The sequence below is a fragment of the Varanus komodoensis genome, unplaced genomic scaffold (assembly GCF_004798865.1).
Source record: "Varanus komodoensis strain SLA01 unplaced genomic scaffold, ASM479886v1 scaffold1, whole genome shotgun sequence".
Classification (NCBI taxonomy): Eukaryota; Metazoa; Chordata; class Lepidosauria; order Squamata; family Varanidae; genus Varanus; species Varanus komodoensis.
The window spans coordinates 75,420,523-75,446,562 of NW_025335268.1; the positions used below are offsets into that span (position 1 = coordinate 75,420,523).

Consider the following 26,040-nt stretch of genomic DNA (forward strand, 5'->3'; position numbering starts at 1 on the left):
GGAGGGAGGGAGGGAGGGAGGGCAGATAGACAGAAGGAAGGAGGGAAGGGCGGATGGATGGATGGAAGGGAGGGAGGAGGCCTCTGGGGCTCCTTGGCCGGTAGCGAGAGAGCCGAGCACGGCGGGCAACCCTGGCAGAAAGCAGGGGGATCACGGTGCGGAAGCGCGTCCTTGCCGGTGCTGGCCCAAGGGCGGCCAAGTCCGCCGTGGGCCATCCATCACTCGCAAGAGGCAGGAGCGGAGCCGCGCGCCGGCCGTTTCTGGGCTTTGAAGCGGAAGGCACATGTGCTGCGCTTTCCAGGGGATGGAGGGCCCTTCAGGGAGGCATCGATGCCCACGACGGCACACACGTTACTCCTCTTCGGGGAGGTGGTTGCGCAGGGTTTAGACCTCCCGTCCAAGCTGGCATACCCTCTTTGGCCGTGGTGGACCTGAGGGAGAGGGAAAGGGCACCTGACTTGGGGTGGAAGCCGGTGTCCCCGGCGGCTTGGAGCACGGCTGCCCTGGGAACCTCGCGACTGGCCGGGCCGCGCTGGCCGGGGCTTTGGGAGCCCCATGCAGAGCCTGGAGGGCGCCGGGTGGCCCGTCCCAGCTCGGCCCCCAGGTCGCGTCTCCGCGGTCCTGCCCGAGGAGCTGCCCTGGCCCCCCGGCCACACGCTGGCACGGAGGGAGAGCAGGCCGGCTCAGCCGCCGTCCACGCTGGCGTGGCGCTTGGGACCACGAGGGGCGGGAGGCCGGGGGAGCCCTGAGGGTCTGCGGTCCCTGCCAGCAGGAGGGGGCTGCTCGTCCCAGCCTCTGGCGAGGGCGGCCAGGGCCTCCTACGGCTCCACGCAGCCAGTGCTGGGGGCGGGTTCGCATCTTCTCGTTCTCGCCCGATATTCTGTGCTTGCCCTCAAAGGCCAAAGGGCCACGAATAAAAGCCTCCCCCCCCCGCAGCGCACTCGATGGGCAGACCAGCGGGGGAGGTGGGCTCGGCCAGCCCGTCCGCCATCCCCCGCCGGCCTGGATCGGAGAAGTCGGGCACAGAGCTCAGGCAGGCAGCCCTGCCGTGCTCTGCAGCATCGGAGCCCCGCTGGGGCTCGCTGGGGAAGGCGAGGCTGGCGACCCCCAGAGCCCCCCGGCCTGCCGCTGGCTGGCGCCAATGCCCGCCGTGGCCCACGGCGCGGACGCGCTTCCTGGAGACGGCCCCACAGTCACCGAGGCGCAACCCGAGGAGCGCAGGGTCTGCAGAGCCGGGCGCCACCGCACCCAGCAGCCCCCTTCGGCCCTGGTTCTTCGGGCTGCAGGCCCCGGTGCGGTCGGGGCTTGCACAGGACTGGGCCTGGAACACGTGGAGATGCCGAAATGGAAATACAGGCACCGTCGCCTCGCCAGCTCCACACGGGAACTGGCGGCTTCTGCCTTTCCTGCCCCGCCATGTGGGTGGGACCGTTTCCCCCATGCGCTGGCGTGGGCTTCCCAGAGGCAGCCTGCCAACCCCGGTGGGGAGCAGGAGGTGGACGGGGCTGCTCCGGGGCCCCGTTGCCGTCCCCCCCTCACCCACTTGGCCGTTGGCTCCCTTGACCACACGCCCAGGGCTGCACCGGCCCGGCCCGGCCCGGAAGGGCTCCGGTGGGCATTTGGCCAGCACGCAGGCAAGGTCTGCGCCCGCTCCCACCTGGGAGGAAGCCCGAAAATGTCTGCCGCCGATCGGGCGGGCCTCCCGAGGTGCTTGTGGCTTGAGCGCCCCGGGCCTTCCTCTCCCACGGAGGCACCTTCCTCTGGAGGGCTCGTTGGCAGCCTGAGACGGTCCCTGCTGCTGCTGGCCGCTGGCCTGGCTCCCTTCCTTGCTCTTGGCAAGGCCGAAAGGGGTCCGTGCCGGCTTTGCATCCTCGGTTGCTTCACGGAAAGGGCTGCCCTTCCGCATGCAGGGGGGAGTCCCAGTTAAGCAGCTGGTGCGCCTCGGAGAGCCCAGGCGTGATGGGGGATCCACGCCCCCGTCACCCAGGGAAGGGACGGGACAGGACGGGACGGGAAGGGGGAGCTCGGAGTCCCTGTCGTTGGCGAGGGGCGCAGAGCTCCTCTGGCTGTTTTGGTGAAGCTGCGCCCTGGGGGTGGGTGGGTACGTGGGGCAGGCCCCAGACTGGCATGTCTGGCCCCGGGGCTGGTGGGGCTGGCCGGGAGCACAGGGAGCCGCAGGGCCGTTTCCTGCCCCCGCGTGCGACTGATTGCGACCCGAGGCCCAGGGAGGCATTCCGGCTTCTCAGATTGGAGCAGATGGGTAGCACTGACTGGGCGTGGGGGGCGGAGATGGGCCTCGGGGAGGGGGCGTGGATGTATCGGGACCCTCCTAGGGCTGGGTGCGACAGACACACCCCGGGGGCCCAGGCCTGGCTGGGAAGGCCGAGGCTGCACACGGCTCCTCTCAGACTGCGGGTGGGAGAGCCCGGCAACGCGATCCTGCCTTGCCCCGGGCACGGGGAGGGTTTCGGCACGGCCCGTGGGGGCACTCGGTGAGGTGGGCACTGTCCCGGGGCCTGGATGAGGAAGGGGCGAGTCGTGTGACGGGTTTTCTTTGGGTTGCAGGCAAATTTGAAGAAGTTCATGGAGTATGTGCAGAATCTGAATGTGGAGAAGATCAGCAGGTTGCTGGAGAAGGGACTGGACCCCAACTTCCATGACCCGGACACTGGAGGTGAGCAGAGCTGCTCCGGGGAAGGGGCTGCGGGCAGGATGAGCCGGGACGGGCGCGCGAACAACCGAGTGGGGCAGCGGGAGGTTCCTGGGATAACAAGACGGAAGCCCGTCGTAGGCCCAGATTGCTCGAAGCTTGGAGGCGCTTCTTTAACTCGAAAGACGAAGAAACTCTCTTGGAGGCTGTGAAGACCCCTGGCGGGAGGACCTGTAGGGTAGCCCTTCCCAGTCCGGTCCCGTGGAAAGCAGCCACGGGAGAAAGAAGGTGGCCACGAATGCATGCGGAGGGGGACTCGCGCTGGCTCCGGCACAGCTGTGCCACGGCTTTTCCCACGTCGCCGCAGGTGGGGATTCTGGCGGGGGCGGGACCTGAGGAGTGCTTTGCCACCCTATTCCAGCGGCCCTTCGGGTTCAAGGCGATGTGGAACAGCTTCTGCAGCCTGGTGCCCTCCAGAGGGCCAGGCCGACTGCTCCCCCCTCCCCCCCCCGGCCAGTCCGTGTCCGATGCGCCGCGTCTGCAGTGGCAGAGTTTGCACACAGTTCCTCCCGAGCGGTTGCGTTTTTTCTGGTCCCAGTGATCCCAGAAAGGGGACGGAACTGGGTGCCCCACTAGGGGCCCTGGAACTGGCCTGCCGTGGGGTGGCAGCCAACGTGCTGTGAGGGGGCGGGGGGCTGCGGGGGGGGGGCTGCCGGTGGGGCGAGCCTGCTGTGCGCTGATGCGGTCAGTTTCGGCTGGCTGGGCTGAGGGATTCGTCCCCCTCGTCTCTTGTGCTGCTTGCGTAGCTGGTTTTTATTTATTTATTTATTTATTTAAAACATTTATTTATTTAAAACATTTTTATGCCGCCCCCATCGCAACAAAGCCTCGGGGCGGCTTACAACAAAAACAAAGTTATACAGTAAAATATTAAAACCCGAAAAACTAATAATGACGGCGCCAGGCGGGCCTCTCTGGGGAGCGTGTTCCACAGTCGGGGCGCCACCGCAGAGAAGGCCCTTCTCTGGGTTCTCGCCCTCGTAATATCTTTCACGGAGGGTTCCCGGAGGAGCGCATCTGCTGCTGACCTCAAGGGGCGGCTGTCTGTTTTCTCCTCGCTTTGTCCGCTTCCCTGAGACGCAAAAGGACTCTAAACTTCTGAGCCGCCGCCGTGTAGACCTTTTGAGTGGAAGGAGACGAGCAGAGCGGTCGGCTGCGAGTTCCAGTGAGGGCGCCTGGCAGCCCTTGCAGGATCAACCGCAGAAGCTGCCGCCAGAGCAGAACTGGGGTCCAGGAGGGGTGGAAATCCAAGAAATAAAGATAGAGGAGTGCCGGGTGAGGCCAGGCTCCCGTTCCGGTCCCACACGGAGGTTGCTTGGCCAGCCCCAGGCCCAGAAATCGCTGCAGTGCTGCTTGCTTGCTCGCTTGCTCGCTCGCTCGCTCGCTCGCTCGCTCGCTCGAGCCTTACAAATATTGCCACCCTGCGATTCTGGGGGCTGCGGATCCGCCCACTCCGAGCCAGTTTGCTATATCACAGGGCGCTTTGCCCAAAGATCTGCTGAAGTCTAGGTAGAGTGTGCCCACAGCGTTCCAGCAGCGCATTGGGGAGGAGACCCGATCAGGATCTGTTCTTCACGCTCCATAGAAGAGTGGAGGATTCTCGGGGCTGGAAGGGGCCACGAGCCCCCTGCGGTTGCAGGGCGCCCGTTCACTCCGTCCCACTGGGGCGGCTGTCCAGTTCCTTCGTGAACGCCTCTAGTGCGGGAGAACCCATGTTGGCTTCTGGGCACCACCGCGTCGTTTTCGAGCAGGCGGACTGCCTTCTGACCTGCTCCAGAGTGCTCCCAGGGGACCGATGTCAGACGGCCTGGCCTGCAGCCCTCAGGTTCCTTTTTCCCTTTCTTGAAGACAGAGGCAGGTTTAGCCCTTCTCCGCTCACCTGGCACGTCCCCGTCCGCCATGATTGCTCAGAGGCAGCAGCCGGCGGCCCTTTTGTGACCCGAGGGTGCAGTGCACGGGGCCCTGGAGCTCTGAAGGCTTTCGAAGCGATCAGGCAATCCTTGGCCTTCGGCCTGCCGGCCCCGAGCTGCCGTCCTGCCCCTTCAGCCTGTGCTTCCCCTTCTCCGAGAAGGCCATGACTCCTCCTCTGGGGGAAGACTGAGTCAAACCAGGAATCGAGCGCTTCCCCTTTTCTCTGTCACCGTTCTGCCATCCACGGGCACCCGGCTTCTTTTCCTCTCTTTTACTTTGGACGCATCTGGGGAAGGGGCTTTGGTGCCTTTGGCACCGCTGCCCAGCCTCAGAGGGGAGGGGGCGCAAGGGCCCTGAACACGGGCCTAGGCAGTGGCGCTGCTCAGAAGTGGGCTCGGCTCCAGCCCTCGCCAACTGGGTGCCCCCGGATGTGTTTGGCCACACTGCCCTCCTTTCTCATCTCTCGTGGCTGTGGAATTCTGGGGCTTGTAGTCCCACACCTTGGGTTGCCAGAAGGTCGCTGGCGGGCTGGGGTCAGAGATGGTGGGCTTGGGGGGAGAGGTGATGTGGAAAAGGGGGAGGGAGCGAGAGGCCCCCTCCAGTCCCCACAATGGCATGCTGGGTGCTGGGGGCAGCCGGGGGGGACGGGAAGAGGCACTCGGGGGAGCCGAGTACTGGAGCAGCTGAGGATGATGGAACTGCAGCTGGGCAGGGGGAGGAAAGCGGTGCTGGCCCAGGCGGAGGCAAGCTTTGAAGATGAAGGCTGGGTGCTTGTGCTGGGTGCTGAAGGGCGGGTGGGGGGGGAGCCACGGCGAAGGGGTTGGAGGCGGGGGCTTAATAAGCAATTATGACTTGCTTATTGAACTTTAGTTAGCACTTTAAGGACACGGAATGCATTATGAATAATTTGAATCAGCAGTTAGCTCATCTAGCAGCTCTGCCTGTTATATTTATGAAGTGAAACTGCGTAAGCGCTTTGCTTTTATCCAAACAATAATTAATTGCACAGATAGACATGCTGGTGATGCAGTGGCACACGCTGCACCCGAAGGCACCTCAGCCAGTCTCTGCCAGCTGGCGAGCAGCAGAAAAAGAAAATAGGAGCGGAGAAGAGGCAGCGTCCATGTTTCCTATTTGGGCTTTGAAAGGGTTCCCTGGGACCCCGCCGGAACGTGCAGCCGTGGAGTCGGGAAGCAGCCTTCCCGCAGCCGGGGTCCGCAGGTGCGCTGCACTCCAGCTCCCAGTATCCCCGGCCTGGGGAGGACGGCAGTGGTGCTGGCGAGCGGTGGGGCGGGAAGGGCTGTGGCCAGCAGGGTCCCTGGGTGCCCCCTTGTGCCTTCCTTGGGAGGGGAGGGGGCAGTTCTTGGACAGGTGCCCCAGCCTCCCGGGCCCCCTGGCCTCCCCTCTCCTGCTCACTCCAGCAGCGTTGCAGGCGGCCCTGCGACAACACGGGACACGCCGCAGGCGGCAGCTCTGCACAGCCCCAGCCGGGCCTGCCGTCTGGCCTCGTTTGCAGGACGCCCTTTCCCGGGCCCGGGGGTCTGAGGGGCCGTGCGGCTCCCTCTTGAGAGGCGATGGCTCCGGTGCTTGCCAGATGTTTTGCTGCCCAAGCCTGGGCACGGACGGCACGCGCTGCAGCCACATCCCCGGGCATTTGCTTCGGGTAAGGTGCGCCTGTTGAAACAGCCTTCCCCACCCCAGCGCCCTCCAGGGGGTCAGCCTGCCCCTCCCAGAATCCCCCACTAGCGCTGCCGGAGAGCGTCAGGTTGGAGAAGGCCACTCGAAAATGCATCGGTCCTGCATCCACTTCCTGCCTCCATCTCCAAGAAGGAGCGTGTCTTCCGGGCAGCCGAGCAGCTGACCCTTTTCGGCGCGGCGCCTTTCGGAAGCCTTCCCCGCCCTGCCACCCCCTTCCCGTCTCCAGCGGGGTCAGGCCCCTTCTGCGGGCCGTGTGCCGCAGGCAGCCTTCCTGCAGCCGTGCCGCACCGGCGGAGGACCGGCCCGAAAGAGCAGCCGCCTTCGCGGGAGGCGCTCATGTCCTCGGATGGCCCATCCAGAGGGCGCGCGATCGCTGGACTGCTCGGGGCAGGCCAAGGAAGCCTCTGGAAGGCTCCTGTGGGTCAGCCGGGCCCAGCAAGCGGGTGAGGTGGGTCTGTGCTTGCAGAGCCGGCCGCTCCTCTGTCTGGGGGGCGGATGCAGGACGGAGGCTCCGCATGCCGCTCTCTGGCTCACGGCAGCTTCCTTGGGACCTGCCGCCCCGAGTCACAGACCGTTATGGGGTGGAGAAAATGTGGCCGGCCCAGTTCTGCGCATTCGCGCTGAGAAGGCTCACGGGGCCCTCGGGACTCGTGCAGAAGGAAGCGATTCACTGGGCCAGCAGTTCTTGCTGACCTTCCGCTGTGGGCTGAAGCGCCAAGCGGAAGCCGAGGTTCGGCGGGGTGCTGATCGGCCGCCCCGAACGGTTGCAGCGGCCCCCGGCCCGGAGCGGAGCGTGCCTGGGGCAGCGAGGCTGCGCTCTCTGCAGCTGCCTGCCCCCAGAGCCGCTTTTCTCCCCCCATGCCTGACCCCAGCAGAGGGCCAGTGCCTGCGTGAGCCGGAGCACCCTGGAGCAGGGCCAGCGGCCGTGGGGAGGTCTGGCGTCCTGTGCTGCTCCCGCCTCGCTTGACATCCTGTGGGATCTCCTGCTGGAGTTGCCCACGGGCCGAGAAACCGCCTCTCGCTTACGTATGCACTGGATGTGTAGCCCGCCTTTTCCTTGCACGGAAGTCAAAGTGTCTTTCCTCCTCCTCCTCCTCTCAGCCTTATCCCCACAGCAACAGCCCTGCTGCACCTGGCCCAGAGTCCCCCAGCTCTGCCCAGCTCCGCGGCCCAGCGGGGATGGGCCTGGATCCTCAGAGTCCCAGTCCTGTGCTCCTAACCGCACGGGTGCGCACTGTCGCCGAGGCGCCCTGGGGAAACGTTTCTGGGTAGCCAGCCCGGCAGGACTGCCGCCCCCTGTCCTGTGCCCACTCGTGCCTGGCTTTGGCCCCCGAAGCCGCCCGCATCTCGTGCCTCCGCAGAGCAGCTCCTGCCGGGCTTCCGGCGTCTCCCAGCAGCACCCTGCTCGGGCCCAACCCAGGGCAGGGGCTTCGGGGCAGGGCGGTGCTCTTGGCACGGCCGAAGGATGGCATGAGGGGGCCCCGGGGGGTAGCCTGCCCCTGCCCCCGCCCCCGGCCAGAGGCTCCGGGCAATCCAAAGAACATCCCGGCCCCTGCGGTTGTCGTCTGCGTTGTCAGAGTGCCGGGGGGGGGGCGCTCCCGGCATTTGCGTGGAGCACAGGGGCCCCTCCAGGCGGTCCGGCTGCCCTTCCCACCTCTGCCTCCGAGGCCGACTCTGCCGGCTGTGGTGGCTGCTGCACTCGGCAGCAAGGGGTGCTTTGCGAGCGGAGGGGCGGGAGGAGCAGGCGCGGAGTGTGGGGAGGGCAGGAGGGCCCCGGCAGCGCGCGTGCCTCTCCTTGCCCGTGGAGCGGGGCCAGGGCGGCAGAACCCCTCCGAGCGAGGCTCTCACTCCGCACCCCTCTTCCCTGCCTGGGCGCCCAGAATGCCCCCTGACGCTGGCCGTCCAGCTGGAGTGCTGCGTGGAGGTGATCAAGGCCCTGAAGAATGGCGGGGCCCACCTGGACTTCCGCACCCGCGAAGGCATGACGGCGCTGCACAAGGCGGTGCGCTGCCGCAACCACACGGCCATGATGGTGAGTCCCCCCGGGTGGCCGCGGGCCCGGCGCACGGCCCTCCCCCCTGGGCCGGGGTTTCTGCCGCTGCCGGGTGGGGCTGGGCCGCCCCTCCTGCTTCCGCCCGGCACGCTCTCGCCTCGTCCCTGGGCACCGGGCCGGCCCCACCGAGCACGTGGCATCGCGGTGCACGGAGGGAGCCCCGGCACGAGCCCGGTGCAGCTTCGACCGACCTGGCCCTGCGCCCTGCGGCTGTCCGGGCTGCCATTCCCGGCACCCCCAGCCAGCCTGGGTGATGAGGGCCTCCAAGGCAGCTGCCCTGCTGGCCCTTCCCTGGCTCCGGCCCCTGTGCAGGAGCCCGGCCCTCGGCAGGGACTGGACCGGCCACCTGCGGTGCCCCTCCTGACTCCGGGGCCCTGCGCCGGTCGGCGCTTGCCTGCCCCCAGTGGCCCAGCTGGGGGCGCAGCAGCTGCAGCCCGACACGCCTGCGGGGCACGGGGGCAAGGCTGGCCGACCCACCACATGCCCCGCTTGGCACGGGAGACGGCTGGGCTTCCTCTGCTCCTCGCGGCGGTGCCCTTCCCGCAGCTCCTGGCTCTCACGGAGGCGGCTTGTGGGAGGCGTCCTCTGCTGCCCCCTGGGCAGGGCTGGCCGTGGCCATTGGATGGGGGTGGGCCGAGGGAAAGGCTGAAGACCCCCCAGGGCGCTGTGCCCCCCCCCGTTCCCGGCGTGAGCCCGGCTGTGCCCAGGGGTGCCGCATGGGTCCGTGGAGGGCCGAGGGCAGACTCCGCTCCGCACTCTCAGAGCCTCTTGGGACGCCGCCTCCCCCGGCAGACCTGCGCCCGGCCCCGGCCTGCCCCTGCGGGGCCGGTGACCTGCCTCCTCCCGGGTCCGCAGGCTCCGGCCCTGGAGGCGCCCGCTGCTCCCGCCCCGCTCGGGCCCCGGAGCCCCGCAGGCACTGACCGCCCCGCCGCCTGTGACTGTTTGGCAGACGCTGCTAGACCTGGGTGCCTCTACAGATTACAAGGACAGCCGCGGGCTGACGCCCCTGTACCACAGCGCCATGGTCGGGGGGGACCCCTACTGCTGCGAGCTGCTGCTGCACGACTACGCCAGGGTGGGCTGCCTGGACGAGAACGGCTGGCAGGAGATCCACCAGGTGAGCGCCGGGGGGGGCGCCCCGCGGGTCGGGGGGCCGCTCGGCCGGTGCCCTGGGGGGCTGCCCCCGAGCCCCGCCGCGGGGCCCGGGGCAGTGGGGCCGGGGCAGCCGGCCGGAGGGGAACCGCCCTGCCCTCGCTGCGCCCCACGGAGGCACATGGGTCCCGGGGATCCCCAGCCGCGCAGTGGCCCTCCCCGGACGGGCTGCTTGCCCGGCGGGCCACAAAGTGCGGCACGGCCAGGGGTCAGGGCTTCCCACGGCCGACCCGCGAGGGGCCGCGTGCCCCCTGGCCTCGGCCTCTGCGGAGGGGGCCCCTGTGGCCCGGCCCGTGTGGCGGGGGGGGGGCGCAGCCCCGACAGGCCCCTCATGTCCCGCTCGGCTGGCTCGGCCGGGGAACTGCCACCTCGGCCGCGGGGCGCCAGGTCCCGGGAAGCAGGGCTGCGAGCGCCCGCGCTGGGCGTTCCCGCCCGTCGAGGACGAGGCGGTGCGCGGTTCTCGGGGGGCTGCGCTGGGTCCGGCGCTGCCCGCTGCCCCTCCTCCAGACCCTCTCTCCGCCCCACAGGCCTGCCGCTATGGTCACGTGCAGCACCTGGAGCACCTGCTGTTCTACGGGGCGGACATGACGGCGCAGAACGCCTCGGGGAACTCGGCCCTGCACGTGTGCGCGCTCTACAACCAGGTGAGTCGGGCCCCCGCCCCCCTTGCCCCCCCTGCGCCCCGGCTCGGGCCTGGACGGGGTCGGGGCGGCACAGAGCCAGGCCTCCCTCCAGGCGGGAGCCAGAGTAAGTGCGGCGTTCAGGCCCAGCCCCCCAGCTGCCGTGGACCTGGGGCTCGGGAGGAGGGTCCCGGGTCCGGCCCCTCGCCCTTTCCTTTGCAGAGATCCCCCGCCCCAGGTCTGCTGACTTTTGGAGTGCGGCAGCTGCCCTGGGGGATACTTGTTCGGGGCGGGGGCCAGTGGGCGCCCCGAGGAATCCCTGTCCTGCCCGTGGGATTGCTGCAATGTGCCCGTCAAAGCCCCCCGGCCGGGGGCCGCTGAGCTCGCCTCGCCCCTGCCCAGGGCTCGGACCGAGGCGCTCCCGGCCGGCCAGACCTGCGTCCCGGTCGGAGTCGGCAGCCGACCGCGGAGCTCAGGCACCGGGGACATCGCCAGTCCTGGGCCAGGTTGCGCTTGCCAGATTGGCGCTGGCCCCGCAGAAAGGAGGGGTCAGGGTGGGCCAGGAAGAAGAGGACCGCTCCAGATGGTGTCCCTTGCCCTTTCGCGCAGACTGTGGGCTGGCGGGGGGGGGGTCAGCTTTGGGGGCGGAGGAGCAGCCCCAGGCGCACGTTCCTGCCCGGTCGTCTGTTGCGGCTGAGCCTTCGGGGAGGGGGCTCGTGACCCTGGGGTACCCGCTCTGCTTGAGCCCGGGGGGCCCTGGCTCCCTCGGAAGGGCGTGAGGCGTTTGTGCAGAAGTGGGGCCAGGAGCTGCGTGTCCCCCGTGCGGCTCGGAGGCAACAGGCTGGACCCGGCCGGACTCCTTGGGGGCGAGACGACGGGCACGGCGAGCTCTCGCTGCAGCGGCCCACGCTCCTCGCTCCTCCCGGGGCGCTCCTCCTTGGTCAGCTGGGCTTTCCAGGCGGTCAAGCTCAGATCCGTGCGGGGCTCGATAAGCCCCCCCCCTTGGCCAAGACATTGCGGGGCTGCTGCCAGCCAGGGCAGGATTCGGCCCTCCAGATGCGTTGGGCTGCAACTGCCCAAGCTGTTGCGGCTCCTCTTCCCACGTCTGGAGGGCGCCACCTTGGGGAAGGCAGGAGTAGGTGACCTGGGGCCTGGCCCCGCTGAAGGCAGGTGCGTGCACCTGCGCAGCCAAAGCCGCGGATGCCGCCGTGGCTTGTGTTTGCCGTTTTCTCCGCCGCTGGGCACACAGCCAGCTCCGGACAGCCACTGCTGCCATCTCCCGGGCTGAGCCCGCGATCCGCCACCCATGCCCCCGCCCCGGCGGCCAGAAGGCAGGCTGACACCCCCTCCTCTGCCCTTCGCAGGAAAGCTGTGCTCGGGTCCTCCTCTTCCGCGGGGCGAGCAAGGAGATCCGGAACTACAACAGCCAGACGGCGTTCCAGGTAGGCGAGCGAGGCCAGGGCAGGGAGGGGGCGCTCCTCCGGGTGCCCCGCGCACAGAGGCATCTCCGTCCCCCTCGGAAAAGGGATCGGGGCTTCTCCCAGGCCTCTCGCCTCCTGGGCACATCCTGCCCTGCCCCACAAGCTCTGCGGGACTCCCTTCGCGCTTCCGGCCGGCTTTTCCCTCCGCAGAGCCCACGGCGGCGTGCAGCGACCCCCCCCCCCCGCCGCTCTCCAGCTCAGGCTCCTGGCAGCCCTGCGGGTGGCACTGGCCGACCACGGGGACTGCCCGAAGCCGGCGTGGAGGCTTGTGGCCGGGCGGAGGTGAGGACTCGGTGCCTCCCGGTCCGGCTCAGCCCCCAGCGCCCCCCCCCCCGTGGGCTCCCCTGTCCCCGAGCCAGCCGTGCTGGGAGGTGCCAGGGGGCGGCTCTGGGGCGGCCTAGCGGCCCCTCGAAGGGAGGCGTGTGAGCCGTGCTGGGGAGGCCAGCCGGGGCAAGGAGGTGGGCAGGAGCTGCCGCGTGGCTACCAGGCCCGGGGGCTGGGAGCGGGGGCCTCCGGCCGGGCCCCAGCGGGCCAGGATTCGCGGGCCTGAGGCAGCGCTCCATGCCCGGACCCGCCACGTGCGCAGCAATGCTCCGCGTTGCCGTCCAAGGCCTCGGGAGGGTCGCAGAGCTCCCCCGGCCGGCTCTGTCCCGTGCCGCCTTGCAGAACTGGGCAGAAGGACGTTCCAGGCACACTTCGCCGCTTGCCCTGCGGTGCTGGCCGGCCAGGTCCCCGCCCCGGGGCCTTCGCAGCGTCCGGCCAGGCAAAAGCAGGGTTTCGGAGGACCCCAGAGAGGCCAAGACTGCAGCCCTGGAAAACTCGGGGGTTGGGGGCTCTGGGACTTCTGTGGGTCTGGAGCTTTCTGCAGCCAGACAGGAGGCCCCAGACAGTCCTGAAGGAGACGCGGAGGGCAGGAAGGCCGACCCTTCCATGCCGCCCGTGCCCCGTGCCCTTTTCGCCGTGCCATCACGGCCCCTCTTTGTGCCCGACAGCGCAGGCCGTGGAGCAGGGTTCCCACGGCCGTGGCAGCTGGCATCCCGACCTGGAGGACCTGCCTGGGCACGAGGGAGCCGGGCGACTCCCTCGGCCGGATGTTGCGGAGGGTCGCCAGGCCTCTTGGACAGGCAGTGCTGAGCGAGCGGCACTTTGGAGACGGTCCCTCGGCAGGATCTCGCTTGGCACGCAGGCAGGCACCGTGAAGGATCGATCCGGGGCTATTTTTATCCCGGCCTTTGTCAGTGAGTCTCCAGAGGGAAGGGCCGCGGCAGCCGGCCTCGCTTGCCTTGCTTTGCCTCGCCTGGCCACAGAGGGAGCTCGATGGCTCACTGTGGACGAGGCCATGCGCAGCTCCTGCCCCCCCCCCCCACGGCCCAGAGAACAGGCTGAGCATGGCAAGGATTGCGCAAGCTGCAGGGGCCCCCCTTGCCCTCCGGGGCCAAGTGGGGGCTTCGAGGGACAGGACAGGTCGCCGGCCTTGCGAGGGCTCGGATGGCGCCCACCTGCCCAGCGCCAGAGGGCACACGTGCCCTCAGCCCGACCGGGAGAGTCCAGCCCGTCCCTCCGGTCGGGGGATGTGACCTTCCGCTGAGCTGACCCGGAAGGGCCCCTCCGGGGGGCTGGCCGCAGCTGCCCAGGGCGCGTCGAGGCCCCCACAGGCCTGGCCCTCGGAGGGGAGTGAGGGGCTGGCGGGATCCGTCCGGGGCAGTTCGCACGGTGTGCCTGGCAGCTGGCAGAGACGGTGCCGCCCCACTCCAGGAGGAGGCCTGGACTGGGTCCTGGGGGGCCCCTTCCAGCCCTTGTCTGCTTTGGCAGGATGTAACAGGGGCTGCAGGCCCCCCCTTGCCCCCACGCATTTCAACGGCTGCATGTCTGCTCCCGCATGAGCATGAGGGGCCGGGCGAGTCGCCCTCTGGCTTCACGCAAGGCGCCCCGGGGCCGTGTGCTGATGGGCAGCCCGCTCCCCAGCCCCCTGCTACCGTCAGGAGCAGAGAGCGGGGTGGTCACAGCAGTGCGGCGAATCGCCCCAGGTCGCGTGCTCAGGGGGGCAGGCCACTGGGGCCGGGGCAGGAGCAGAGCAGCCCCACGGGCCCAGCTGACGCCGTGGGGGCCCCTTCCGCATCAGCCTCCCGAGTCGCTCTCACGTTTTGGGGCTCCTCCTCGGAGTGTAGCTTGCGATCAGCCGCTCTCCTCTCCCCTCCTTTGGGCCAGGCTGGCCCCGCTGATGCGCCACGCACCTTTTCCTGACCTTGCGGCATGTCCCAGCCTTGTGCCTCGTTCCGTGCCCGAGAGCGGGCGGCAGCGCCTCGGCCCCACTGCAGCCCACCCGGCCGCGAGCGAGCCTCAGCCCCTCGCCCGTCTCCCCTTGGGCGAGGGCCCTGCCGGCTCCGGAGCCCCGGTCCCTGCTCTCTTTGGGACTGGCAGGGCACCGTTTCTGGGGCTTCTCTGGGGTGGTCGTACGGACGCGAGGAAGCGCCCGGCCACCCGCCTTTCCACGGAGCTCCGGGCCGTCCATCTGGTAGAGGGAGCTGCAGGGGAGTGGCCCAGATCCGTGTCCCTGCCTGACCCTGCCTGGGTGCATGCGAGGAAGGACCAGCAACCGCCCTCACTGCGGGGCACTGGCGGCTGGTCCTGGCCCACCCGGGCTGCCCCCTGCCCGCAGCCCGGCTGCCCCTCCTGCCGGCCCTGCCCTGCCCTGCCCTGCCCTGCCCGTGGGCCCCGGCGCAGATTTCAGCCTGGGCTCTGGGCAGGATTTGCGGCCGCCCTCGTGGCTTCCTTCCCACTGCTCCCCCACCCCCCAGACCAGGCCTTCCTCCTTCGGACCGGATCCCGTGGCCTGATTCTGCGCCTTCCCGCTGGCGAGGGGCCGTACGCGCTCCTGGCAGCCCCTCGTGGCAGCTCTGCGGGTTCTTGCCGAGAGCGGAGTCCCTGCCCCGCTGGCCACAGAGGGCGTTTCCGAGCCCTGGTGGAAAAGAACACGCTGCAGAACAGCCAAGCCCCCCCCCCCACAACCGGCCTCCTGGGCGCACCCGTGGGTGCATGTGCACGCAGCCCTGCCCACTCGTGAGGCCCTGCCGCTCTGTCGGAGGGGCCGCTCGGGGGGGGGGCGAGCGGCAGCCACAGGAGCCCTAAAATAGCAGTGCTGTTAAAAGAACCGGGGAATAAACGCTGCGACTCGCCTTTGGGCAGAACAGACTGAAAGCAGCCCCAGGGCCCCCCGGAGAAGCCCCGTTGCCTCCCAGCTCCGGGCAGCCAGACCCCCTCACGTGGCCGGGAGCTGCAGAGGCCGGGCAGTCCCGGAGAGACCCCCGGGGCCCTGATGGCGAGCGAAGGGGTCCCCAAGTGTGCAGCCAGCCCCCGGGGACACCTCGGCCACACCGAGTGGCTCGGCTCTGGGGGTGCAGGGCTTGCAGCGTCCCCAACGGGACAAGGGGGCCGTGGGGAGGGCGCTGCTCAGTCCTTCTGGCGCAGTCTTGGCCGCATCTCGAGGCGTGGGGGCCCCCGGCAGGTGCTCCCCACCCTTAAGGGGGCGAGGGGGCCGCCTGCTGAGTGGCCACCGTGTGGCGTGTGGCCCCCTCACGCCTCCCTCTCGTCCCTCCGTCCTTTGCAGGTGGCCATCATCGCGGGGAACTTTGAGCTGGCAGAAATCATCAAAACCCACAAAGAGTCCGACGTCGGTGAGTGGGAGCCTCTGGCCGTGCCCGCCGTCCCGCCGGGAGTGGGGGCAGCGCCGGGCCAAACGTGGCCACTGCCGTGGGAGCTGCCCGCGGGAACGAGGAGGGGCGTCCCTGGCGGACCGCCCCCTTTCGCTGCAGAGACACCCCTTGGCCAAACCTGTGGCCGGGCCCCCGCTGGGGGATGTGGCCAGCCACCCCCCTTGGAGTTGGGGAAGCTGCTGGAGGCCGGGGTGCCCGCCAGCTGTTCGGCGGCGCGCAGAGCGGGACAGAGCCTGCGCTCGGAGTTCGGTGGCTTGGCCCAGCCGCGGCCCCTCAAAAGCACTCGCAGTGCCCTCTCAGCGTCATGGGCACGGCTGTCGAGCCGCAGAGCCTCTGCCCGGAGTGCTTGGAGCTGGAGCGCTGCCCCTGTCCTGGGGAGGCCACCTTGGTGGCCTGGAGGACGAGCGGGGCTGGGCAGTGGAGCAGTCCTCCCGTGGACCCAGAGCCACCGTGCTCTGAGGACGGGGGCCAGGATCCAGCCCGAGATGCCCCTGCCTCCGCCAGGGCAGTGCAGCCCGGATGCCCGCCGGCCTGGGTCGGCGGCCAGTCGGCAGGGCCGCTGCTCGCTTGGCCCGAGCGGCTGCGGTGCTTGTACTGGGCCCGGGCCTGGGTCCAGGCCATGAAAGAGTGCTGCGTCTGCCTCTGGGAAACCGAGGCCCGTCAGCAAGTGAAGGGCAGATCGCCTTAATGAGAATGGTCAAATCGCTCCACTCCCAAAGCCACACGCTTAATTTTGCTGTGTTAGGAGAGAAAGAGGGAAAGCAGGAGGGGAGGGGGGACGAGGTCCAGGCCCCGGGAGGCTCCCGGTCAAGCAAAGGTGGATCCAAGTGGGTCAGATGCAGCGGGGGGGGGGGGGGGGGGGGGGCCAGCGGGGCCAGATGGCTGGGCCCGGCCCGCAGGGGGATTCGGCCAGTGAATGGCCTGAATACCGAAGGGGCGCCTGGAACGCCTGCCGGGAAGCGGGATTGGGAGCGGCAGAAGAGGCCAGGTGGCTGAAGGAGGGCGGCTGGGCTGCATCCAGGCTCCCCCTGGGCACCTCATTCCAGTGCCTTGGAAGGTGAGAAAAAGGACAGGGCTTGGAGCCAGGAGCAGCGCTGGTGCCAGGGAGCGCTCTCGCGGCCCCTGTGAATGGGGCCGGGAGCCCAGCGGCCTCTCCAGAGCCATGGAGTCGCGCGGGGCGATGAAGGGCGCTCCCCTGAGCCAGTCGGGGGCCAGGAAGGGGGCCCTGGAGTGCCGCGCTCTCTGCGGCGCCGCTGCTTGGGGGACACCGGGAGAGGCGGAGGGCCCATCCCGCCCGGCCCTGAGCACCACTTCCTCCGCGGTCAACCTGCTGGCGTGGTGCATCGTGACGACAGCAGGGGGAGAAATTCAGAGGACGACCGACGCATGCCGAGCGGGGCGACCAGCGCTTGCCCGTGGGGGCCCGGCTGGGCCGGCGAAGGGACAGCCTGCGAGATGCAGAGGCGGATTTTGAGAAGGGCTGCCTTTGTGGGCCTCTCCAACGCGTTCCGGCGCTTTCCTGTCCTGCCTGCAGCCCAGAGAGGCCCTGCGGAGCTTCCCGTTTTCAAAACGAAGCAGCGACATATTCAAAACCTGAGGGACGAGCCGAGAGCGCGAGTGGCGAACGGACCCGCGTGGCAGCAGCTGTGAGCCCCGTGGCGTTCGAAGGCCCCGCTGCCACAGTCCTGCCTCCTCCGTTCCCCCCGCTCCCGAAGGGACAACGCCGTGTCCCCCTGCAGTGGCCGCCTGGGAACCCGGCCGGACCCGGACTGGGCCGTCCTTCAGAGCAGCCAGGCCAGGATGAGCGAGCGCGGCCAGGGGCACAACGAGCAAAGCTGCGCAACGAGCCCATCGGAGTGGCTTTCCAGAGCCTTCCCGAAAGTCCGCACTGAGCCCCCTTGGGAGTCCCGCTCGGCGTACGGCGTGGGGCCACGAGACTGGTCGGCGCCGTGCAGGACCGGCCTCCCTTGCCACGCTTTGCGGCAAGACGGCGAAGGCTGCAAGGCGCCAGACGAGGGCAAGCAGAGTGGGCTGGGTCGGGCCGCAGCCCCCTGCCCACCGCTGCCGACTAGAGGTGTGTGGAGAAGGCCACGGGCAGGGTGAGAGGGCCGCGAGGCCGACGCCTCCCCTTCCCGGCCACGTGTCTTCAGGGGTGCACTGATCCGGATCCGGAGGCAACGGCCGGATTCGCACACCGCCACCGCTCTGCCGGAAGGGGTGCGCACGTGTGCGGCCCGCCCAGCCAGTGGCTTCCGCTGCAGGCGGAAGGAGCTGAGCCGCTCTGGGTCGCTTGTCCGCTCGACAAGGCACCCGAACATGGGCCTCTGGGTTGGGGGGGAGGCACGCTACAGTCGGAACCCGTGGTCCAAAAAACCAAACCTAGGCAGTCGTCGTGGCTCATGAGTCTGGCCATGTGTAACCGGCAGGACTGCGCATCGCCATGGCTCACCGCCCAGCCAGCTTCAGCGCAGAAATTGAATAGAGCATCCGTGCCCCCGGTGCCTTTTCCCCCGTTATGGGGCGGGTGGGTGCTGGCTCGGGAAGGGTCCCTGGGTGACCCCATGCCTTTGCCTGTGGCTGAAGGAGACGGGGCAGGCTGCTCGCCCGCTCCCCTCCCGCCCGTGTCCAGCCAGTGCTAAGCAAAGCCAGCGGCCCCCATCGGGGCAGGGGGTAGCAGGGGCGTGGGGGAGTTCAGAGAGGGCCCCGAGTGCGGCGAGGGGAAAGAGGGGGCCTTGGGCCCTCCTGTGGGACTCCGGGTCACCCGAGGAAATCCATTTGTGGCAGGCGCAGAACAGGCCAGCGGAGGTAACCGCTGGAACTCGCTGCCACCATTGAGAAACTGGGCAGCCTCCTGAGTGGGATGGTGTGAACTGGTGTCCTGCAACAGCAGGGGGTGGGCCCCAGGGCCTTCTGGCCCCTCCCAGCTCTGCTGCTCTGATTATGGGTTGGATGTCCCTTTTCTCCGGATCTTACGCATTCCTTTTGCATTCTCCCCCGTTCCCAGGGGCCGGGCGTTTGGGCAGCTGCTGCGACGGCAGGTTGGCAGCTCCGCGTTCCGGGGCAGCCTGGCGGGGAACTCCCTTCCTGGGTGTGGGTCTGTGGCCGGGGGAGCCGCCACCTCCCAACACCCCGCCGGGCACGTCTGGAGGCACCGGGCAGGCCGCTCCACGAAGCGTGGAGCCCAGCTGGAGGGCCCGATCTGCCAGGAGGCCTCTGTCGCTCGCGGCCCAGACCGTCCCGCCGCAGCCCGGCTCCCTCCCCGCCCGCCGCGCTCCCGCAGCTGGCCAGCCCCACCACCTCCGCCTTCCTGGGTCTTGCGTAACGAGTTCACGGCACTCCATCCACCCAGTCCGCCGCGTGACTCCTCCTCCAGCCCAATTACTTGGGGTTGATCTTTTGCGCATCTTTCGCCCCATCTCGGCTGCTGTGGCGGAACATTTCCTGTTTTCCCTGTGAGGCGATTCTAATTGCTGCTCCCGGTGACAAGAAATGCGCCTTCTTCTCACTTGGCCTTTGCTCCCCTCGTCTTCCCTGCGCTGGATTTAGCCGTGCCGCCACCTGCCAAGCGGCTCTAGAAGAAGGGGAAGGGAGAAATGAAACCGCCGAGCTCACCTCGCGCTCGCTTGAGCGGCGCCTGCTCCTCGCATCCGTAATCCCAGGCTCTGTTCCAGCACGGTTGACCCTCCTGGGTCTGCTCGCTGCACAAAGCTGCTCTGTCGGCCCGGATTTGGCCGGCCCGGGGCTGCAGTCCGCTGCCGGAGCACCTCGGCCCCCCTCCCCCTTTCTGGCCAGCCCCTTGCACGGGCTTCCGGGCTCCTCTCGTGGGTCGGGGCCGGGGTCTGGATGTGGGGGTCATCCTCGCCAGGCTGGGAGGAGCCGCGGGCACCCCTCCCAAAGAGCCGCCCTTCGCGCGCCTCCTGCCCGTCCTCCGGCCCCGGTTCCTGGCGGCAGTTCCAGCTGGACTAACTGGATGCAGGGAGCGGACGAGGTCGCGCTCTCCCTCCGGCCTCGAAGCGCACTCGTGGCTCTGGAGGAGCACGGGAGGCTGCCTGCTTCTTCCACGCAGGCCCAGACCCCGAAGGCCTCGGTCTCACACCTGGGTGCCGGTCTGGCCCTCGGGGGAGCCCCAGAGGAGCAGCCCACCGCTCCTGGCCCAAACCACCCCCACGGGTCCAGGCACTGGAAGTGGACGGTGCCCTGCCGAGCTCGTCTCCTGGAAGCACGGCAGGAGCGCCGGCCCGGCCCCATAAAGCCGAAGCGGCTGTTCCCGGCAGGCAGGCCTTCGCTGCCGCCTGCCCAGCACCCGTTCAGCCCTCCTCTTCACAGGGCTTTGGCGGAGGAGTGCCTGTGCGACGGCCGGGACACGGACTCCCGCGGGGAGCTCCCAAGGCACCATCTGCTGCCTCGGAGCTCCTTCCCCCTGTTCGGCGTGCAGGGACTTGGCGGAGGCCACCGGCCTTGCCGTGGGGCCAAAGCAGGGGGAGCCCTCCCGTGCTTGGCCTGGTGGCCCCGGCGGCTCTGGTTCTGAGAGCTGCTCGGCGCTGCAGCCGTGCCGACTGGCCGGCCCCGAGTCTGCCTTCCCTCCGTCCGGCTCAGGAGGGATCACCGGCTGGGGCTGGGGAGGCGCAGGGCGCAGAGAGCTGCCTGGTCCACCGGCAGCCCCTGGGGGCGGGGGGGGGGCCGGGTGAAGCACCCGCCCGGTCGCAGGCCCAGCTCTCCTGCCTGGCTGCTGCAGGACGGTTTTCCAGCTGGCCGAGCAGGAGGAGCTGCTCCGGATGCCCTCCCGTTCCAGTCTGCAGCCGATTGCAGCCCCCAGGACTTGGGGAGCGAGGCCAGACCCCCAACCCCACCGTGGAGCGAGAGCACGGTGGGAACCGGCCCGGCCCCGTGCCGGGCTGGGGAAGGAGCAGGGGGACGGGGCTGGCTCTCCTCGCCTCTTGGCCCGTGGTCCCAGCTCACTGGCCCCAAAGCGCAGGCAGAATGAGGCTCGCACGGGACGCGGTGGCCGCCCGGGGCGACCCGGCCAGGTGAGAGCGTGGCTGCCTCTCACCGAGCCCGGTTGTTATGGCAACCTCTGTGATTCATGCTGCCGCAGAATTCGTCGAAACTTTATTTTGAGCGCTTACTATCTGATGTAGCTCAGAAAGCACATGTGAAAACATGAAGCGACGTTGGAGCTGCAGTCGCAGAGCACAAGAATATCCCAACAGGAGTTGAAACAGTCAGGGAAGAGCATGTGGGCTCAGAGCCCAACGTCCACATTCCCGGGTGATACGCAGCGATCACCCTTTTCGGCCTGAGGAACCCAGGGGAGCTGGTGAGGCTGCTCTGTTCCCCGGGGAGCCTCCTTCCTGGGGAGGCACCGCCGAGGGAGCCCTCAGCCCCCGCATGCTCTGCAGGCGCGGTGGGACCCTGGGGGGCCGCCCTTTCTTCCCCGTCCAGCCCTGCCTCTTCGGGCCTTAAAAGGTGACGTCGGTGCCTGGCCGGGGCCCAGGAGGGGCAAACTGAGCACTGGAGCAGAGGGGCGGAGGCGGACAGCCCCACAGCGCCCTCTCTGTGAGCGGGGGCCTGAGGGGGAGCGCCCCCACCCCGTGTGGACCGGCATATCCTTGAGGCAATGGCCGCGGAGGACACCCTCCCGTCGGCCTGGCCCTGGCACAGCCCGCTTGGCCGGAGGCCCCGAGCGGCCGGTGGCTGCGGCCGTCACGTGGCTCTGGGGACCAGGGGTCGGCGGGAAGACGAGGCGCCTGCAGCACGGCCTGGCGGGGCGGGGGGCTTCCTCGCGGGCGGGCGGTGCCGGCCCCTCTGCGATCCCGAGGCCGCCAGCGCCTTCCTCGCCTCCTGCTTCCCCAGAGCGTTGGTCAGCAGGCCGCCTGGGCAGGGGCATGTGGGGGCGCCTGACGGGGCAGTGGCCGTGGGCCGCCGTGCCCCTGCCCCAGGCTGCCCCGAGGCCGGCCCCCCACCCGTGCGCCAGGACGCGATGCCGGGCTCGGGGCCGCCTGGGCGAGGGGCACGAGCCGCGGGCTCTGAAGGCGCCGGCAGCTCCCGGAGTCCCGCGAAAGCTGGCGGTTCCGTGGCTGTTGGAGGGGCCTCGCGGTCCTGCACTTAGCTGCCCACGCGCTGCCCCGCCGTGCTGCCCCCACCTCTGCGCCCCCCTCGATTTTGCCCCCCCCGCTGGGCGAAGGGTCCCACCGCCAGTGCCGCTTCCCCGCTGCCTCCAGTGCCTCTTCATGCTGGCCGTCCCAGGGACGAGGCCTGGCTGAGCGGCTCGCTCGCTCGCTTGCTCGGCACTGTCCCCTGCAGGGAGCCCCGCGAGGCAGGCATGCGGCAGCACCTGGCTGGGGACCCTCTGGGGGCGCTGCAAACGCATCCCCGCACGCCACCAGTGCAGTGGCGGCACACTGGCGTGCGGTTGGGACGCCGGGGCCTCCTTGGGGCCAGCATGCCTAGTGGCCATGCCAGGGCTGTCCCGGCCCCCCGCCGGGGTCTGCCCAGTCCCCTCCTCGAGTCACCCCAGCTGGCCGTCCCCCACACTTCTCCGGGGAGCGGCTGCCATTGTTCCTGCAGAGGAGGGGCCTCTCCGTCTGTCCCGACTCTCCCACCCATCAGCATCACGAGGAAGGGAGGGAGGACCCCCCCCGCCAGGCCCAGTTGTGCACACCTCCCGTGCCCCCCCCCCCGCGTGCCCGCTAAGCGTTGCCAGTTGCCGGAGTCTTCCCGTGCGGGGCCCGCTTGGCCCCTGAACCGCTTGGGTCGCACTTCTCGGCGCCCGATTGTCACCCGCGGTGTCCAAACCCACAAACAGCATTGCAAGTGTGGTTGTGTCCTAAACGTGTGGAGGGGCAGCTTTATTTTCAGTTCCTCTCCTAATTGTGTCTCGGCCGGAACGCACCCTTTTCACGGCTGCCACACGCCTGCTTGAATTTCCCGCCACAGCCGTCGGTCACGGCTGGCTCAGAGCCCATCCGCTTACCCCGGAAGTTGGGGGGGTTTGCCCCCGCCGCCCCCGCTGCTGGTTGGCCACCAGGCAGGCGCTTGTTTGGATCCAGTGTAGGCTCTGGAGATGCTGCTTCCCCGGGGCCGGTGCAGGGGCTTCCTTTGCAGCCCCCGATCAGCTTTCTTGCCCTCCCGCAAGCCCCCTCCAGCTTGCCTGCGTCTTTCCTAAACTGGACACGGGGCCCCAGGGGAGGCCGAGGAAAGGGGAGCAGGGGCTTCACGGGACCTGGAAGTGATCCTTCGATTAACGCAGCCGAAGGGGGCGTGTGCCCTTTCTCGGACTCCTCGCCCTGCGGCGCGTGTTCGGTGGGTGATCGGCTCCGGTTCCAGGATGCTCCTCGCGGGCGGCCTGGTTGCGCCACGTGTGCCCGCCTTGTGGCGGTTTGCTCGGTTCCTTCCTCTGTCGTGCGCGTGTGCGAACGCTGGACCCTTCCAGCATTCAGTGCCCAGGTCGGTCCCTCCACTGGGATCAGGTGCAAACCGCACCCTCGCGTTCTGCCCTCAAGCATAGCCTGAAAACTGGACTGTCGCGCGGCGCTTCCCGGGCCTGTTCATGCCGACGCGGCTGTGCCAGGCGAGGGTGCTGCAGAGACGGGGCCAGAGCCGAGGCCCCCCCCCCCCCGTTCTTCTCCTGCTCCTTCGCCTCCTCCCCGTGCAGCCGTGCCTCAGAGACGCGCAGATCACAAACGCCTGTGATCCTCCCGTTGCCACGGCAACTTGATGCATTTTCCCGCTGCTGGCGCAACAGCCCGCGCTGCTTGGAGCGCCTCTCGCCACCTGGGAGCTGCCCTGATGCCAGAAAAGCGCCCGGCTGCATCGGCCGAGGCGGCTCCGTCGACGGCCGCGCCCCAGGCGCCAGCCGGTGCTTCTCGGAGAGGTCCTGCGGGGGGGGGGGGACACACACATAGCAGGCGCTCGCCGCTCTTCCCCCGGACAAGGCGCCCCCCGGACTGCTTCTGGTCCCCTGACGGGCCAAGCAGGCACGGTCACGCTCGTCTTGAGCTGTGGCAGGCCGGTTCTTCAGCGGAGGGGGCAGGGGGATCGGAGCGGGGCCCTTGGTGGGGGGAGAGGGACGCGGCCCTTCTTCCGGCCCCATCTGCGTGGACCCAGCACTGCTGTTGCGATGGAAAGAGCTCTCCCCGGGACACCTCCCCCTTGTGCCTAGCAGGCTCGTCTGCCTGTAGCCTGGAGCAGGGCTGCGGGTGGGGGGGGAGGACGAAGCCGCCCTCCGCTACACTCACAGTCCAGCCACACTGGCTTAGGATCACAGAATAGCAGAGTGGGAAGGGGCCACGGAGGCCATCAAGTCCACCCCCTGCTGTTGCAGGACACCAAGTCGCACCACCCCACACACAGGGCTGCCCAGTTTCGCCCTGAATGTCCCCAGTGGGGGAGAGCCCCCCCCCCCCTCCAGGCAGCCAGTTCCCCTGTCGTGTTGCTCTGGCAGTGAGGAAGCTTCTCCTGATGCCCAGCCTGGATCCGGGTTGTCGCAGCTTGGCTTGATTGCTCCGTGTCCTGCACTCCAGCATCAGCAAGAAGAGATCTTGACCTTCCTCTTTCCGACGGCCTTGGAGGCGCTTACGTGGCTTAAAACCTCAGGAATGCAAGGGAGGAAGGGCTGCGTAGCCCCCCGTTTCTACTGGCTCGCAGCTAGAGGTTGCCCTCGCCAAACGCTTCTGGGGGGAGGTCCACCTACCGGGGTGCCTGTGCAAAGCAGCCCTTCCTTCGCCCGTCTCGGGTCTCCTGCCGTGGTTGTCGGGTGAGCCCAGAACCTGGCCCGGAGAGTTTCCACTGGGCCTAGGCGACCGCACAGCGGGGACAGCCGAGCCGAAGAGCAGCCCGGGGGAGTGGGCCCCCCGAAGGAGCCATCAGGGCTGGAATGAGCTGCCAGCCCCCACGTGGGAAGCTCTCCTGCACAGGCCCCGCGGAAGGGGATGAGCTGCTGGCGGGTCGTGCTGAGGGGGCCCTTGGGGCATTCTGCGTGCCACTCGCCTCGCTTGCCGGAGGGGCTGAATGGCCAGGATCCATTGTCTGGAGGACTGCTGCTGCTGCTGCTCCCACCAAAGGATGCTCAGCCACCGAAGGGAACAAGGCAGCCCGGGAAGGTTTCTCGAGCCTCCCAGAGTTCGTGTACTCCCGTCAGGAGCAGGCGGGAGCGCCAGCTTCCAGGCGACCTGTGTTGTGAGGGGGGTTTTCCTGCCTGGAACTGGAGTCTCGAAGCCCCTCTCCCAAGAAGCTCCGCTTGCTCCCAGCCGAGTGACCATCACAAAACCGGCCCTCACGAGGAAGCCCTGCAGGGTGGGCAGCGGCGGCCAGCGAGCGCTTCAGCAGCGGTGGAAACGGAGCGCACAGCCACACCTCCTCGCATGCGCAGGCAGCTGGTTGCACTGTGCGTCATGGGAAAGAGCCGTGCAGGCACGGAGCCATGGCGCCTCTGAGGGGGTGGCCCCGCTCAGGCAGGGGATGGCGGGCTGCCTGGGAGCTCTCTGTTTGCGTCCTGGGGCAGATGCCCCTTCTGCTGGCTGGCGGTGGAGCCGCCCCTCGCTTGGCAGCCTCCGCATCGGCCCCGCTCTCTGAGGGAGCCTTCCTCCAACGAGAGGCCGCGAGCAGGCAGAAATGCCCCGGTACAGCGACACCCCCGCCTGGCTGGGCTGCTGTTCCCCACCCACGGAGGCGGCGGGGAAGCGCACTGAGGCTCCTCGGGCAGGCCGCAGTGGCCCGGTGCAGCTCTGCCTGCGTGTTCCCCGCGCTGCCTCCACTTCGGACTCGGGTCTCGGCTGCCGCTCCTCCCGGTGCAGGGCCCACAGCACAGGACAAAGCAGCGGCAATGAGCGGGAACTTGCAGGGAAAAGCCTCTTGAAACGAGGGCTGTGTTTCCGGGACGGGTGTCGTAAAGCGGGAGGGGGACTCGCCCCCCCCCAGGCCCGAGGGCACGTGCAGGAGGCTCCCCTTAGGCCAGCCTGTCCGTGGCTGAAGCCCCGGCCGGACACCCCGCTCCTTGCAGTGGGCACCGGCGCTGGTGCCCCTGGGCTTGGGTGAGGCGCAGTCTGGGCCTCTGGGGGCTGCGGGGGGGGGGGGGGGGGTGCTGCTCTGGCAGCCCCCCCCCTCCAGTTGTGCTAGGGGTAAAATCAGTGCAGCATCTCCTGGCCCCTTGCGGAGAGGCACCCCTGCGCTGGCCTTGCAGTTGCGGCACGGCCCGCTTTCTTGGGCGCAGCTGGAGGGTGGCCGCAGTCCCGCTGTGTGTGTGTGGCCTGCCTGGAGTGAATCCCCCTCTCGTTTTCCTTCTGCTTTCGTGGAAGGAGGCCAGGCCCGGGGGACCGCGGCGTCTCCGACCCCAGCAAAGCGCTCTGCTGAGGGTCTTCTCGCACCGGGCCTGGTTTCCGGGCTCGCCTCGGGCACCCCTGCACTGCCGCCTGCTTTCAGCAGTGGCCTGGGGAACCCCGGCCATGCCCAGGAAAGCGGGTCTGGGTGGCCCCCCTAGTAGTGGCTCCGCGTGGCCCCGAGAGCCGCATCACTTGGCCCCAGTGGGCGTGAGCACCAGCTGCCCTGGAGTGGCTCTCTTGATGCCTGCTGGAAGTCACCGTCACCGTCAAAGCTCTCCGAGCAGTTCAGCAGCGTTTGCAGACCTTGCTTCTGTGCAGGGCACAGGGGGCGGCTTTGCCACGGCTCCGGCCGCCCTGGGGCGGCAGGGCCTGCTCTTCTGAAC

General features: G+C 69.1%; 1 protein-coding gene across 1 annotated transcript in view; it reads left to right on the forward strand.

Moving 5' to 3' along the window:
* Positions 1–26,040, forward strand: part of LOC123023734 (SH3 and multiple ankyrin repeat domains protein 3-like) — an 83,488-nt gene that overhangs the window by 49,633 nt on the left and 7,815 nt on the right. Inside the window, exons 5-10 of the mRNA XM_044430691.1 lie at positions 2,566–2,674; positions 8,200–8,351; positions 9,322–9,489; positions 10,052–10,168; positions 11,509–11,586; positions 15,233–15,299. Of these exons, the coding sequence (XP_044286626.1) occupies positions 2,566–2,674; positions 8,200–8,351; positions 9,322–9,489; positions 10,052–10,168; positions 11,509–11,586; positions 15,233–15,299 (691 nt within the window). The remainder of the gene's footprint in view (positions 1–2,565; positions 2,675–8,199; positions 8,352–9,321; positions 9,490–10,051; positions 10,169–11,508; positions 11,587–15,232; positions 15,300–26,040) is intronic.